The 16,968-nt window shown below is 40.6% G+C and overlaps 1 protein-coding gene across 3 annotated transcripts in view; it reads left to right on the top strand.

The window, feature by feature from the left end:
• Nucleotides 1-469: 469 nt before the first annotated feature.
• LOC122565129 (methyl-CpG-binding domain protein 2-like) overlaps nt 470-16,968 on the top strand; it is an 86,487-nt gene continuing 69,988 nt past the window's right edge. For 2 of the 3 annotated variants that reach the window (XM_043720903.1, XM_043720816.1), the window contains exon 1: nt 7,357-7,599. In XM_043720903.1, the coding sequence (XP_043576838.1) occupies nt 7,372-7,599 (228 nt within the window). In that variant the 5' untranslated portion in view covers nt 7,357-7,371. Of the gene's footprint in view, nt 489-7,356; nt 7,600-16,968 lie in introns of those variants that run through there. The other variant, XM_043720973.1, reaches the window with a different exon arrangement.

Here is a 16,968-nt window from a genome sequence, read left to right as displayed (position 1 = left end):
CAGGTCACTTTCTCTAGCTTGTTTCCCAATTCATTGACTTGCAAATCTTAGCCCTTCATATTGGGTATTCATTGGATATCTAAACTCTTATTTATCCTTCTTTCATTTCTCCATGTAATCTTTATCATGGAGTGTTACTTTTGCTGCTCTGGCAAGGGCGCAGTTGCCTATATAAAACTGATTGTAGTAAACATTAGTTTGACCTCAACTAGAGCACTGCATCTAGTTCTGGAGTCTCCATTTTAAGAAAGATGTGAAATCATTTGAGAGGAATCATTCTATTTCCTTGCCTTGTTTGCATTCTGCTATAGCCCAAATTTCTTGTTACCACCTTTCTAGTTTCTCTACACTTTCCAACCCTCTGGATTACAGGAAGAGGATACAGAAAAGATTCTGGAGTGATGAGGAGCTTCAGCCACATAGAAAGATTGGAGGAGTTGCAACCATTCTCTTGAGAGAATAAAGGATTGAGAGGAGATTTGATTGAGGTATTTAAAATAATGAGGGATCTGAACAGAGTAGATGAGATGGAAGGACCAATAAGCAGTGGGCACAGATTTAATGTAATTGGCAAAAGAAACAATGCTGACATGAAAAGCTATTACTCATGGGCGAATGACTAGGATTTGGAGTACACTTCCTGAAGGTATAGTGGAGACAGACAGTTTTGGAAATAAATTTGATCATTATCTGAAAACAAAAAAAAGAAACGGGGCTACTTGGAAAAACGGCAATGGCAGCCAGTGAGTTACTCCTTCAAGGGTCAGCATGGATGTGCTAAAAGGCCATCTTTGTGCTGTTGGCATTTTATTCTTGATCCTATTGATGTCTTAGGTGACCATCTTACCTACCAACTCTGTCTGGCTCATAGTTGTTTGAATGAAAATTTTTCAACTCTTTCCACAATCTCACATTATCTAATGTCTGCATCCTTCTCCACTGTTTAGTTGGTTTTATTTTCTGTTTGTGTGTTTTAACCTTTGTATTTCAGCAAATAGATGATTTTGGCTGTCTTGGTTTGAACATTTTTTGACCCTTCCACTGCTAACTGCTTTTCCACTTTGTTAAATCTATTTCTGACCAGTATTTGGAGATGACTCTTAATGTCATCTCAGCCATTGTACCCGTTTCCCTGCCAAATACCCACACTATGGTTCCACATCCTGTTCTACTCCCCCTCTTTCAATCCTGTGAATAATCTTTTGACATTTCTTACATTAAGTGCACTACATAATTATAAGATTGTAATGCTGCCTCTACAATTGTGCTAGCTGCAAAATTAAAACATACACAAAAAAAGTAACTGATTTCAAGGCCATAACTAAACCCAGGGTGTTGCTGATCACCTAACAGTTCAAGCATCACTCTTGCACTTTGATCTCCGATAACTGGACTGAGTTACACTTTTGTACCACCTCCCAGAAGCCTCCATTTCTTGCATCATATTCGAATATGATTTTTGGGTGGTTCACTTGTGCAAAGTGAGCCAATTTTGACAGACTTATGCACATTATCTGTGTTTCAGTACCCTATAATTCTGCATGCACTGTGTATGTATTCTTGATAAAACAGCTGCTGCAGACTGTCTAACTGCTGGGTGGATCACTGGTGAGTCATGGTGTCGTAACTCCAGTGATCTGTAGCCACGGTGCCATAGCAGCAGTTTGCCATACGTCAGGGTGAGGTGTGGTACATGATGAGGGAATTCTGTGAAACCCTGAGTCACAGACTGTTCCTTATCCCAAAGCACCAGAATTACATTCCCTGTGCTACAAGCAATCTTTTTGGAACATGTACAGTACCAATTAATGTACTCTTTCAGCATTGCGGTTATCAAGTTTCTGAAAAGCTCAACTATGACTTCCTGCCATTCTAACTGCATTGTATTATTCCCCTGCTTGTGAAATGCTGCTTAATGTTTCCCCTCATCCAGAAGTGTTCCTTCTCCCTAAGGCAGTGTCTGGCTGTACTGCCTGTATTCCATTGTTTTTCACTCTACAAATTAACGTAATGGAACTCAGATCTTTTTTAAAACAAGCATGCTTTTCCTTTTGCTTTGAAGTCCCTGAACTTCATGTAGGAAAAATATACAAGTTTGTTAATGACCTAGAGTGACCCTCATAAGTAGAGAAACTGGATTTAATTTTCTTGGGAGCTTTCATTATTTCCAGTGCAGCTTTTGAATGTATCCCATCCTGCAGTGTCAACTGCTGACCTTTACGTTCCAGAATGACTCATCTGTGTGATCAGTGTGGTGAACTGTTTGTAGTTTTGGTCTTGTCATGAATGACAATTTTTAAAAAAAGCAGAAAATCTCAGTACTCTGCAAATTAGTCACTGCCATGTTATTAGAGTGCTGTAATGTTGCAGAGTGTACCTTTACCAAGAAATTGGGCTATGTATATGCTTGCTAGTAGTTTTGTGTCTTCAATTCAACATGCATCACAGGACTAGTTCTCTCTTATCTTACCCACATCCCTGTTCTTTCTTTCAAAACAAACCAATTGATTTCCTTTTGTTTCATTTTTGAATTCTCCAATGTTTTATAGAGTTCTAGAGATGTACAGCATGGAAACAGACCCTTCGGTCCAACCTGTCCATGCCGACCAGATAGCCTAACCCAATCTAGTCCCACCTGCCAGCACCCAGCCCATATCCCTCCAAACCCTTCCTATTCATATACCCATCCAAGTGCCTCTTAAATGTTGCAATTGTACCAGCCTCCACCACATCCTCTGGCAGCTCATTCCATACACGTACCACCCACTGTGTGAAAAAGTTGCCCCTTAGGTCTCTCTTATATCTTTCCCCCCTCACCCTAAACCTATGCCCTCTAGTTCTGGACCCCCTGACCCCAGGGAAAAGACTTTGTCTATTTATCCTATCCATGCCCCTCATAATTTTGTAAACCTCTATGAGGTCACCCCTCAGCCTCTGACGCTCCAGGGAAAACAGCCCCAGCCTGTTCAGCCTCTCCCTCAAAACCTCCAAACCTGGCAACATCCTTATAAATCTTTTCTGAACCCTTTCAAGTTTCGCAATATCTTTCTGATAGGAAGGAGACCAGAATTGCACGCAATATTCCAACAGTGGCCTAACCAATGTCCTGTACAGCCGCAACATGACCTCCTAACTCCTGTGGTCAATGCGCTGACCAATAAAGGAAAGCATACCAAATGCCGCCTTCACTGTCCTATCTACCTGTGACTCCACTTTCAAGGAGCTATGAACCTGCACTCCAAGGTATCTTTGTTCAGCAACACTCCCTAGGACCTTACCATTAAGTGTATAAGTTCTCTCCTTCACTCAAATTCTTTCTGCTTTTCTTTCTGTCTGTCTTTTTCTTTATTTCCCTCCTTCCTGTTCTTCTATCCGTCCATCTTTCCTTTCCCAACACCCCCTTTTATAATTATGGTAGCCTTTGTGCTTTGGCTTGCCAGTCTCATCTCTGCCTCCCTTTCACTTTGCCCAGTTACTTCTCACTTACAATGTGATCTGATGTGAGCTTTGATGCAGACAAGATTCAGGAGGTCAGGAATGAGAAACTAATTACTAAGAAATATTAGAGATTTTAGTCTGCTTTCTTTGCAGAAGGGGAGATTTAGAGGAGGTTTGATGAAGGTATTTGCTATCATGAGGAATCTGACTGGAATAAATGAAGAGAAATTTCCTCCATTGGAAGAATCGAGAAGCAGAGAGCACAGATTGAAGGTAGTAGAAACCAGAGAAATTTTCATGCCACAACTAGTTGGGATCTATTTCCTGACAGTGTGGTGGAAGGACGTTCAATTGAGGCTTTTCTAAGATAATTAGATCGTTCTTTGAAAAGCTGCACAAATACAGGACCACAGGGAAAGGCCACAGTTGCATTAGATGAATTACTCCTTATATTGCGGGACTCTGAGCAGAATGGCTGTAATCATTTTGAGTTTCTTACTGGGTCAGGATGGTTTGAGTCTGTGGAGTGGGGTGTGAAGAATAGGTAATAATAGTGTTTCAGTGGTGAGGGCAACTGAAATGTGTGTTTATTAAGGTTATGGAGCAATTCATAAATCACACATTTTAAAAAAACGTCAGTTCATTAGCAAATAAGCTGGAAGTCTGCGATATAGGCAAAAGAAATTTTGGATGTGGAATTCTACAGCTTGTGTAGGATTGAGTCTAGCAAGGAGAATATCCACTTCAATGTAGACAGTGCGTTGGTTGGGGTGAGGTTGGGATGGAAGTATGCCTATACTCCAGAGGGAGAAAGGAGCAGGCTCTGTAGTTACATGGATCCTGGGTTTGAGCTTAGCTCATGCAGCAGTATTGTGAAAATTGCGCAAGAATGGAAGTGGACTGGAATTGAGATGACAGTGTAGTCTCTGAACCACTAATCAGGAGTGTTTGAGTCTGCCCATGCTGCTGGAAAGTATGATCCAATGCACAGGGTGATTCAGTAGAACAATGTGTTATGAGATCCTAGGTGAGGTTGGTTGATAGGTTAAGTTCATTGATGTTATCATATCTATGGAATCTTGCAAGCCCAGGAACTATTGTCTGTGAATGATTCTAATTAAATAATTCTAATTACATTTGGACCTGATATCTCCCCTACTTTATAAGATTTTCACCAGTATATCAAGAATTTTTTTTGCATAACTTATATTTATGAGAACTATTAAAGCTAGTTGTGCATACATTGGTTTCTGATTATCACTTTGATTTGGGTGGGTGGGTGGGGGGGGGGGGGGGGGGGGGGTGGGGGTTAAAGAAGTCATAATGAATGGTGGGGTAGACTCCATGGGATGAGTGGCCTACTCCTGTTCCTATTTTCTGTTTCTCAATCAGGAAATTGCTCTGTGTTATCCTGGTCCTCCACAAACTAGGAAGCATGGTATAACGCAATAGTCTCAACATTGAAATCCATGTAGGGACACGTTGTTACCAAGTAAACATGCCAGAAAATGTTAGACTTGGTGCATTCAGGTGTAGCTGAATTTTTGATGATGTGCCAAATCATAATTGTAGCCAGATAACTTTGCTGTAGCATTGGGAATTTACTTGTATGTGTGTGGGCACTCATTCCTGCAATGTAATGTGCATTAGAGAATTTGAACAAAAAAATTACATTTTAATTTATCTGAGGATCTAAGAAATAGGAGCAGGAGTGGACCATACTGCTTATTGAAGCCCACTTCATGTGAACTTGTTACATAGTTTTGGGCAGCACTGTAGCCCAGTATTTAGCACTGCTGCCTCACAGTGCCAGGGACCCAGGTTTAATTCCAGCCTCAGGCAATTGACTGTGTAGAGTTTGCTCTTTCTCCCTGTCTCTGTGTGGATTTCCTCTGGGTGTTTCTGGTTTCCGCCCACAGTCCAAAGATGTGCAGTTTAGGTGAATTGGCCATGTTAAATTGCCCTTAGTGTTCATGGATGTGTAGGGGAAGTGCAGAGTAATAGGGTAGGGGAATGAGAGTCTGGGTGGGATACTCTTTGGAGGGTTAGTGTGGAGTTGTTGGGCCACATGGCCTGTTTCCACGCTGGATGGATTCTATGATTCTAAACACAGTGGCTACAAGGGCAGGTTAGAGGCTAGGAATACTGTGGTGAGTAACTCGCCTCCAACTCCCCAAACCTAACCATATCTACAAGGCACAAGTCAGGAGTATGACTGGGCGGGTGCTCTCCCAACAACACTCAAGAAGCTTGACACCATCCAGGGCAAAGCAGCCCATGTGGTTGGCACCACATGTGCAAACATCCACTCCCTTCAGCAGTGTATACTGTCTACAAGATGGAATTAAAAATGAGGAACTGGAAGTACAATTGTGAAGTGTTCTTCTCTGGATTAGATTGGGATCTTTGTATCAGTGTTTGTTCATTCTACAGTGATATATGCTTTCATTAGCTTTACTGACATTCTTACTGTTGTGATTGATGCTGATCCTACCAATTGCAAAGCTGCTAGCTGTCACAGACTCCTTTATCTATGCCAAGTAGGTATGATAATGGGATTTATGTTGATTTTTAGCTGTAACTCCCGTTTCTCAAAAAAAAAACTTACACCTTGGATTTCCTGGAGTGAAAAATTGATGCTGACCTAACAGTAGAAGAGGGCAAAAGCACTCTGTGCAACAGACCCTTCGGACCAACTCATCCATGCCGACCAGACAATCCAATCTGACCTTGTCCCATTTGCCAGCATTTGGCCCATAACCGTCTAAACCCTTCCACTTCATATATTCATCCAGATGCCTTTTAAATATAATTGTACTTGCCTACACCACTTCCACTGGCAGCTCGTCCCATACACGCACCACTCTCTTTGTGAAAAAGCTACCTCTTGGGATCCTTTTAAATCTTTTCTCTCTCACCTTAAACCTCTGTCCTCTAGTTTTGGACTCCCCTATCCTGGGAAAAAGACCTTGGCTGTTTACTCTATCCATGCCCCTCATGATTTTATAAATCTCTATGAAGTCATCCTTCTGCCTAAGTCGCTCCAGGAACAAAACCCCAGCCTACCTGACCTCTCCCTATGACATCATCACTTCAGTCCCAGCAACCACTTTAAATCTTTTCTGCACCCTCTCAAGTTTGACAATGTCCTTCCTATAGAAGTGCAACCAGAATTGTATGCATTATTCTAAAAGTGGTTTCACCAGTGTCCTGCACAGCCACAACATGATGTCCCAACTACTATGTGCAATGTTCTGACCAATGAAAGCAAACATCTTTGCTACCCTGAATATCTGCCACTCTGCTTTCAAGGAAATATGTACCTGCACCCGTACGTCTCTTTGTTCGGCAATACTCCCCCAGGCCCTACCATTTACTGTATAAGTCCTACCCTGATTTGCATTAACAAAGTGCAACACCCTCACGTTTATCTAAATTAAATGCCGTCTGCCATTCCTTGGCCCATCTGATCAAGGTCCTGTTGTACGCTGAGGTAACCCTGTCTGTCCAAAACATCACCTATTTTGGTGTCATCTGCAGACTTGCTAACTATACTTGCCATATTTACATCCAAATTATTTATATAAATGACAAAAAGCAGTGAACCCAGCACTGATCCTTGTGGCACACCACTAGTCACAGGCCTCCAGTCTGAAAAGATACTTTCTTTTTGTCTAATCGACCTGCTCAGATGTTATTACACACCTCTGGAGGAGGTGGTTCTTGAACCAGGGCCCCTCAGTCCAGGGAGAGGGATTTAACCTCTGCACAATAGGAGCCCCCTTAAAAGCAACTCTCTACCATTATCCTCTGTCTCTTACCTTGAAGCCAGTTTTATATCTGATTGGCTAGCTCCCCCGGATCCCATGTGATCTATATATGTTATATACATGTATTCTATCTCTTACACTTTTTCTTGATTTAAGCCCTAGTATGCATTGCTGGGGCTATAATGGCATGTATCATCAACTGGTACTAGAACAATTTTTTTTTTCTTTCAGCCCAAGTGGTAAGAAATTCAGGAGTAAGCCTCAACTGGCTCGCTATCTCGGAAACAGTTTCGATCTCAATAGCTTTGACTTTCGAACCGGGACGATGATGCCTAATAAATTACAGAGGAATAAACAGCGTCTTCGGAATGAAGCCATAAATCAAGCAAAGGTATTGTATACTCTCAGAATTCTGCTCAGGGTGTGTTTCAGATACGAAGTTTTAATAGCGCTACATATTTTTATGAATGTTATCTTTTGGGCACCTATTGCAACTTGTGCTAATGACTGGTGGCTGCAGATTAGAGTCTTCTACTTCCTTACAAGGTTAACACTTACTGTTTACCAATCAAAAATGAAGGTGATGTGCAGAGACCAAATGTATTTCCATGGGGGGGGGGATTTTAAAATTAAAGTTCAACTTGAATGTTTTTTAATCTCGTCCCAGTATCTAATTAAGCAGAATTCTCCATACATTTTGCTTGTTAGTGCTTTCACCTGGGGAGAAAAAAGTGCATTGTCTGAGATTTCTTTTTCAATGGATTCATAGAATGTGGGCATTGCTGGCCAAGCCAGCATCAATTGCCTATCCCTAATTGGCCCAGAAATCTTGCACCAAAACTTGAGGGAAGAAGAGGGAAGAGAATGAGTAGGAAACATAGCTTTTGCATTGCTTTAAAAAAAGGTTGGCAAAACTTTTCCTATCGTACTCATCAGGATAGGCACAAGAATGCCAAAATTTGAAGGGAGCACCACCTAATACTGCGTGACAAAAGGGTGCTGATTGGTTGGGAAGTCAACTCTGGTTGAGGCTGGACCGTGGAGGATGCACCAAGAAATTATTTTTGCCACTTCAAGGGTAAGGAATCTGTGCAGTATTTTTATGAAGCATGAGGAGCAATAGAAAGGCAGTAATTACATATTGTGTCAAAATTTCAATCCAATTTGTGTGTGTTCATTTTTGTCAATGCTGGTTTTAATAGTGTTTTCACTACTTTGTGCTGTTGCCTTTTTTTTTGTAATTGTAATTTCTGTTTCCCAAGTACAACACTTTTATCTTTTAATTACAGTTGGGTTTTTGGGTTGAGAAGTTTTTTTTTCCCTCATTGATTGGAAAACAGCTGTTGAACATAACCTTGAAACTTGTTCTGCCTCCTGATGGTATGATCTCTGGTTTATTGTTTATAACCTTTATTGTCTACGTTAGTCAATTAGAACCTGTTGTATAATGGATCCTTTGGGATGGAGTGATGTTCTCCAGAACTCCTTTTTTTTTATTGCACAACTGTCTGTGATGACATTTTCCCTGATTTTTGTTGAGTTCAGTGTAAGACAGAATGCACATGCATCTCACTATTTTAAAGAATCAATCAGTATGGTAGTTTTGAAAACAAACATCCCGAATTTGATGTGGGTAGCTCATTTACTGATATAGCTTGCCTTCAAACCCATTCTTTTGTGATTCTAAAGCTTTTATTTAGAAAGTAGAATGTAGTTTGCCAGTGCCTTGCTTTGAGGGTGTGCCATTTTAACTGAATTCCACAAGTAGTACTTGCACCTTTAGTGTTAACATGTGCTTGAGGCTATTTTAAACCTTTTTAGGGACATTGACGTGATATTGTCTGCTGCTGAGTAGGAAGGATCTCAATTCTGTTACAAACTTTGGCCTGGATTTTCACCATGACAGAAGGGCGTGTCTCCAACTTAGTCAAAGTGAGATTGAAGGCCAGAAAAGGCATTCCTGATTCCAGCACATAGAGTCATAGAGATATACAGCGCGGAAACAGACCCTTTGGTCCAACTCATCCATACCGACCAGATACCCTAAATTAATCCAGCCCTGCTTGCCAGCATTTGGCCCATATCCCTCTAAACTCTTCCTGTTCATATACCCATCCAGATGTCTTCATCACTTCCTCGGCAGTTCATTCCATACACTTAACACTGTCTGCTTGGAAAGGTTGCCACCTGTGTCCCTTTTAAATCTTTCCCCTCACCTTAAATCTATCCTGTCTAATTTTGTACTCCCTTACCCTGGGAAAAAGGCCTTGACCATTCACCCTATCCATGGCGCTCATGATTTTTTTTAAACCTCTGTAAGGTCACCCCTTACCTCTGACACTCCAAGAAAAATAGCCCCCGCCTGTTCAGCCTCTCCCTATGGCTCAAACCCGCTAACCCTGATAATGTACTTGTAAATCTTTTCTGAACCCTTTCAAGTTTTGCAGGATCCTTCCAATAGCAGGGAGACCAAAACTGAAAGCAATATTCCAAACATGGCCTAACCAATGTTCTGTATAGCCGCAGCATGACCTCTCAACTCTATACTCAATGCACTGACCAATAAAGGCAAGTGTACCAAACACTTCTTCACTACCCTGTCTACCTATCCACTTTGAAGGAACTATGAACCTGCGCTCTAAAGTCTCCTTGTTTGGCTCACTCCTTAGAATTTTATCATTAAGTGTACAAGTCTGCACTTAAAAGTTTTGCTGTGGAGCTGGGGAGTGAGTGGGGGAAAGTAACTGTAATTTGCATATCCATGGGCTACTGAAGAAACTGCACACATTAAAGTGTAGCTGCCTTCATTCAGGTGCACAGTTCAGTCATGGGGATATCCAAAACATGATTTGTACACTTGATCAATCAAGAGGTTTATGGAGAGGTAGGATGTGCTTTTGGATAGATAAAGAGATGCCTCTAGTCAAAAATTAATTTTTTGGATGAGGCCATGATCTGTTTGGGATTATTTTTAAAAAAAGCCGACAATGTGTATAAAATGTGGATGAACCCAGTCCTTTTAGCTTCTTTTATGCATTTTCTGGTAGCAGTAGGTCAGACTGCAATGAATACCTGCCAGATTAAAAATCTGCCTGTCCAGGGTATTTGGTCTCGAGTAAGGTTTGTGGAGTTGGGAATTGCCCTACCTCTGTGCTCCAGGAGTGATAATTCAGCCCTTTGTCATTGGGCCCCATTAATGATCAGGAAAACTGGTTACTCATTAACAGTTCCTTAAAGTACTTGAGAGCAGACCTGGCTCAGGTATTAGATTGCAAGGGAGGTGAATGTATTATGGTGTCTCATTGCCTGATAGGTTTTTTTGGCAGGGTCTACACCTTCAAGAAGACCCAACATTCCTGTGCGATTTTTTTTCTTTTCCAAAAGGCAGAATTTTGTCAATGCCAAGGATGCTTAATCCTCCTCAACAAGTCAGCTGACAGCAGAAGCCCCTCATGATCTGTGTACTGATTGTCTATGATTTGGAAAATCAAACTGGGAGAAGTGTTATACCTGACTTAAAGTTATCTGTTTTCTCCTCAAAGATGCTGCCGGGCCTGCTGAGTTTCTCCAGCATTCTGAGTTTATTAGATTTCCATGATCCGTGGTATTTGTGTTTGTGATCCAGCAGTATAAGGCATGAGTGCGTTGTTGCCTTGCCCTCCACTGTGGAATACTGGTTCCTTCATTGAAAGTGCAAAGAAAGCCTTAGAAGCTGCAGTTTTTTTTCTCCTTTGTATCCTAGTCATGATGGGCACTGTATAATGGATATTTTTAGAAGTGCTCTCATATCTAAATTCGAGATTATTCCTCAGTATTTCCTTATCAGCTATAATACTAACACCTCTTTAGTATTGTGTACACCAATATACGAAACATGTTTGCCTCTCAGATTTTCATTACCTTGCACATTTCGAAAGGAATTGTTATGCTCCTGATTTGAATCTTATTGACCAATAGAGCTCTATTGAAGAACATAGGAAAATGACATGGAACTGTAGAAAAGTTAAAGCTCAAAAAAGGGACATTCAGCCTTTTATATCTGCACTGGCTGAATAAACCAGCTGTTTATTCTGATCGCACTTTCAACCACCTAGTTCATAGCCTTGCAGATTGCAAAGCTTCAGGTGCAGATCCAGGTGCCTTTTAAACAAGTTGAGGTTTTCTGTCACAGCCATGGAATTGGGCAATGCATTCTCGTCAGCAACAATACTCTTGTGCCCTGGAATTGATATCCTGAGTCACTGTTGATTCCCGGGTTACTGATGAATGGGGAATTAGTGATGATGATGTTGAAGATCAGGGAAAGCTATGTATTTTGGAAGTGGTAAAGCAGGAGAGTAAATACTGACTTGATACAGTTCATTGGCTGACAGAGGCTAATTCATTATTGGAGGAGTTCCAGAACTCTTCCATGTACAAGTATCAGCAAATGGACCTCACGTTTGATCTTGTCTTCAAGAATTCTGGCTGTAATGTCCTGGGACTACGTTAATTGGCCCTTGACAAACGTGACCATGTGCTCTTTGTCAGGTATGACTTGAACCACTGGAGGCTTTCACTGCCATTGAGATCTATAGATTCATGATACACTAATCTCACACTCTGCAGGAGGAAAGTACTCACCCTTCGCCTTGCATTTCACTGTTTTGGATGTATTTGGATTAAAGTTGAGATGAGGTTTGGAGTTGAAGGGTTTTACTTAACTGCTTTTCTGTTGATTCAAAGGATAATGATAAAGTAGTAATTAACTGGATTAAATATTGTAGTTGACACAAACCTTGGCATTGACTTTCATATCTCTGTCTCTTTTACCCTACATGTTAATTCAGTGTTTTATCAGGCTAACATTAATTAGCTTTCAAGTTTGTTTTTGAAACCAATACCTCCCCCTACAGGTTTAAATAATGATTGCACATTTATACACTCAACATTTCTGCATTAAGCCATGGAAACTTTTAGACCATCTAGCCATAGCATGGTGCTCATATGAAGTAAGAAGTTGAAATTTTGATTAACTTGCATTGTCAAAATAAGCAACATAGCTACCTGAGGGCTTGGGGTTTAAAAGTTTAATTATCAGAATGTAGATTGAGTAGCTTTAATTAAGAACTAAGTATACTGACTAAATTTAATATATTTCAATTATGTTGCTGCTATTCAGATCTGATCCTTAGTGATTTTATAGAATTTATTTTAAAAATATTTTTAATCACATCTGTCCTTAACTATGCAACTTGTAATCTAAGAATTGTTATAATTTTTGAAAATGAATATTTATGTAGGTGTTTGGGTAATTGAGTCTATCAAATTCTTTGATAATGCTTAACCCTACTAAAATGAGTTCCAGTTAGTTCTAAAGCATTCTGAAATTGGGTTGTTAGTGCTTCTTTTGTAATTTCAGTTTCTCACATAAAGGTTTATAGGATGTGAAGACCATTTAGCCCATTTTGGTATTAGGAACACCCATGGATGGGGTGACAGTGCAGTTTAATTGTGTATTCTTGATCTGCTTTAATTTTAATTAAATAAAAATAGAAAGGTTTTGGCAGAGTACCACAGACTGTTGGATTAAGCATATGGACTTCATGAGAAGGTGGCAAATTAGTTTAATTAGAAGTGAGCTAAGCCTAGTATGAGATGAAGGCAAGGATTGGAAATGGGTATTAGTATTTCAGTGATTTGTTGTGTTATTACTTCTCTTGACTATATAAAAATAATATTTAGGTAGAAAAATGAGTATCTAAACCTACCTGTACATTAAAGATTAGGCATAGTTAATTGTTCTTGACCCCCAACCTGCAAGATGATGATATAACTGATTTATTGATCAAAACATGTCACGGAATTGTAGACTTATAGAGTCGTAGAGATGTACAGCACAGAAACAGACCCTTCATTCTAACTCGTCCATGCCGACCAGATATCCCAACCCAATCTAGTCCCACCTGCCAGCACCTGGCCCATATCCCACCAAACCCTTCCTATTCATATACCCATCCAGATGCCTTTTAAATGTTGCAATTGTACTAGCCTCCACCACTTCCTCTAGCAGCCCATTCCATACATGTACCACCCTCTGCATGAAAATGTTGCCCCTATGTGCTCTAGTTCTGGACCCCCCCCCACCCCAGGGAAAAGACCTTGTCTATTTACCCTATCCATGCCCCTCATGATTTTATAAACTTCTATAAGGTCACCCCTCAGCCTCCAACACTCCAGAGAAAGCAGCCCTAGCCTATTCAACCTCTCCCTGTAGCTCGAATCCTCCAACAATGGCAACATCCTTGTAAATCTTTTCTGAGCCCTTTCAAGTTGCATAACATCTTTCCAATAGGAATGAGACCAGAATTGCACGCAATATTCCAACAGTGGCCTAACCAATGTCCTGTACAGTCGCACCATGACCTCCCAACTCCTGTACCCAATTCTCTGACAAATAAAGGAAAGCATTTCAAACGCTGCCTTCACTATCCTATCTACCTTGAGTTAAGTGTATTAAGTCCTGCTAAGAATTGCTTTCCCAAAATGCAGCACCTCACATTTATCTACATTAATCTCCATCTGCCAATCCTCAGCCCATTGGCCCATCTGATCAAGAACCTGGTGTAATCTGAGGTAACCTTCTTCGCTGTCCACTACACTCCAATTTTGGTGTCATCTACAAACTTATTAACTATACCTCTTATAGACTGCTATTTTGATGTGAAAGATTTGATAATTACCATTCAAACAGAATGTAGAAGGATAAATTTGAGGTTCAAATACAGAAGACTGAGAATTGTAGATAAAATGAAATATCGAAAGTAGAAGTTGAGAAACAATGATGAATTTGTGTAAAACCCCATTGTGGCCACATTTGTAGCATTGTGTGGAGTCGGCTTTTACACCGCTGGGAAAATGTTCATGCAATAGGACTTGCATGGATTCACTTGGTTCAAGAAATATTCTTGAAGGAAATTTGAAAAAAAATTGAGGTAGTTCATGCGAACAGTTGAGAGTATGGATGTAATGGTAAAAATGCTTAAATTCATGCTGGTATTGAACGTAGTAGATAGAAATGGATTGTTCAGCAATTGATCTACAGTGGGGAGATATGGATGTAAGATTTAACGTACGTAATTTAGGAAGGAGAGCAAAAGGAGTTTTTGTGTATTTGTGTTAAGTGAAGCACAGAGCGTAGTCCCTTTTAGCAACAGATAAATAAAGTGAAAGAGGTTGTGTGTGGGGAGGTAATTGACATGGGAGCAGGGTGAGAGTTTGGCAATTAAGATTATTAATGGGGACTGAATAACCTGTTTGTGTTAAAATTGCAAGCAATATACAGAACATTTACTATTTTACATTTATCCTTTATTTCAAGGTAAACTTAATGTCTTTTAGAGCTTTAGTTCCACAAAACTTTTACAAAAAAGTTAAAGGAGAGGAGAGTTCAGCAGAGGTGAAAGTTTCCAAGCAAGTATTTGGACAGTATAGGAGGAGTGAGAACTCTAACTGCAGGCACAGCAGATAAGGGGACAATTATGAGAAAGGTCAGTCAATGCAGGGCTGAGGATGTTCTACTTAAATGCGCACAGTATATGAAAAATGGTAAATGTCGTGCAGATTGAAATTGGCAGGTTGTGAACATCATAGATGCAAAGGAATCAGGGCTGGAAGCTAAATATCTCAGGATAAATGTCCTAGTGCTGGGCAGAGGGGCTGAGAATGTGATGTTAGTTAGTAAAAAATGAAATTAAATCCATAGCAAGACGTGATATAGAGTCAAAGATGTGGAATCTGTGCATGTAGAGTTGAAGAACAGCAAAGGGGAAAAAATAGCCTGATAGGATGCCTGTTACACAACTAACAGTGGCCAGGATGTCAGGAAGAAAATACATCAGGAGATAGAAAAGGGATGTAAGAAAGGAACGATTACAATAGTCATGGGGGGACTTCAACATGCAGGTGAATTGGGAAAATCAGGTTGGTAGTGAAGCCTAATGAAAGGAATTGATGGAATATTGACTAGATGATTTTTGGAGCAGTTTGTGGTAGAGCCAACTAGGGAGCAATTCTGGATTTGGTGATGTGCAATGAGGGAGACTTGATTAGGCAGCTAGTTTCGAAGGAACCTCTAGCTTCCTAGGGGTAGTGACCATAATTTGATAGAATTACCCTGCAGTTTGAGAGGGTGAAGCTGGAATCAAATGTTATGGTATTACAATTGAGTAAAGGTACCTACAAAGACATGAGGAAGGAGCTGGCCAGACCTGATTGGAAGGAGAGTCTAGCAAGGAAGATGGTGGAGCAGCAATGGCAGTAATTTAGGAACCATTGCAGAAATTCACCCGAGGAAGAAGAAAAATACTAAGGGCAACCAGGGCCAATTAGAGATGTCAGGGACAGCATAAAAGCAAAAGAAAAAGCATGCAATGTGGTGAAGATTAGTAGGAAGGCAGGGGATTGGGAAACCTTTAAAAACCAGCATGATGAAAAATGCAAAAAGGGGCCGACGATGAAATGAGAGTGAGCTAGCTGGTGACATAAAAAGATTGCAGGAATTTTCTTAAATATCTAGAGTTTAGGAAAGAGGCAAAAGTGGACATTAGACCAGTGGAAAATGAGGGTGAAAAGCAGGGTTGAGAAACAAGAATGACAGAAACTGAATAGTTCCAAAAATGCTCAATTCTGAGAGTAAATTCCTCATCTCAGTCTGAAACTCTTCACAGTGGAAGACACAAGTAGCATAGCAGAGTTTCAAAAGAGTCAGGGGGCAGAGATGAGTGTAATGGCCATCACTAAGGAGAAGGTACTGGGGAAGCGGAAAGATCTGAAGGTAGATAAATCACTTGGATTGGATGGACTACATTACAAGACTCTGAAGGAGATAGCTGAGGAGATTGTAGAGATATTGGTGCTGGTCTTTCGAGAATCATTGAAGTCCGGGCGCCTGCCAGATGACTGGAAAATGGCTAATGTCACACCCCTGTTTATGAAATGAGGGAGGCAGAAGACAGGAAACTATACACCGGATAGCCTGACCTCAGATGCTGGTAAGATTTTAGAATAAATTATTAAAGAGATTGTGGAATAGGGTAAAGTACGACAAAAGTACGACAAAGTCAGGATGGCTTCATCAAAGAGATCATGCCTAACAAATCTGTTAGAATTTTTTTGAGGGGGTAACAAGCAAGTTAGACAAAGGAGAGCCAGTGACTGGATTTCCAGAAGGTCACTTGATGACATGCCACACAGGAGACTACTAAATAAGGCCAGTATTAGGTACAAAAGTATTTGCATCAGTAGAGAATTAGCTGACTGATAGAAGGTAGAGAGTAGGTACAAAGGGGTGTTTTTCAGGATGGCATCAGGTAACTAGTAGAGTTCTACAGAGGTCTCTGTTGGTACCACAACTATTTGCATTATACATTAATGATATAGACAAAGGAATCGAGTCCACTGTTGCTAAGTTTGCAGATGGCACAAAGATAAGTGGAGGGACAGGTAGTACTGAGGAAATGGGTAGGCTGCAGAAGGACTTGGATCAATGGTGCTGGAAGAGCACAGCAATTCAGGCAGCATCGAGGAGTTTCAGCTACATTAATGATATAGACAAAGGAATTGAGTGCTCTGTTGCTACGTTTGCAGATGGCACAAAGATAAGTGGAGGAAATGGGTAGGCTGCAGAAGGACTTGGATCAATGGTGCTGGAAGAGCACAGCAATTCAGGCAGCATCGAGGAGTTTCAGCAAAATCGACGTTTCGGGCAAAAGCCCTTCAT

This window comes from Chiloscyllium plagiosum, chromosome 1 (genome assembly GCF_004010195.1).
Source record: "Chiloscyllium plagiosum isolate BGI_BamShark_2017 chromosome 1, ASM401019v2, whole genome shotgun sequence".
Classification (NCBI taxonomy): domain Eukaryota; kingdom Metazoa; phylum Chordata; class Chondrichthyes; order Orectolobiformes; family Hemiscylliidae; genus Chiloscyllium; species Chiloscyllium plagiosum.
Note: the sequence above shows the minus strand (reverse complement) of the source record. Positions and strands in the feature narration are given on the sequence as shown.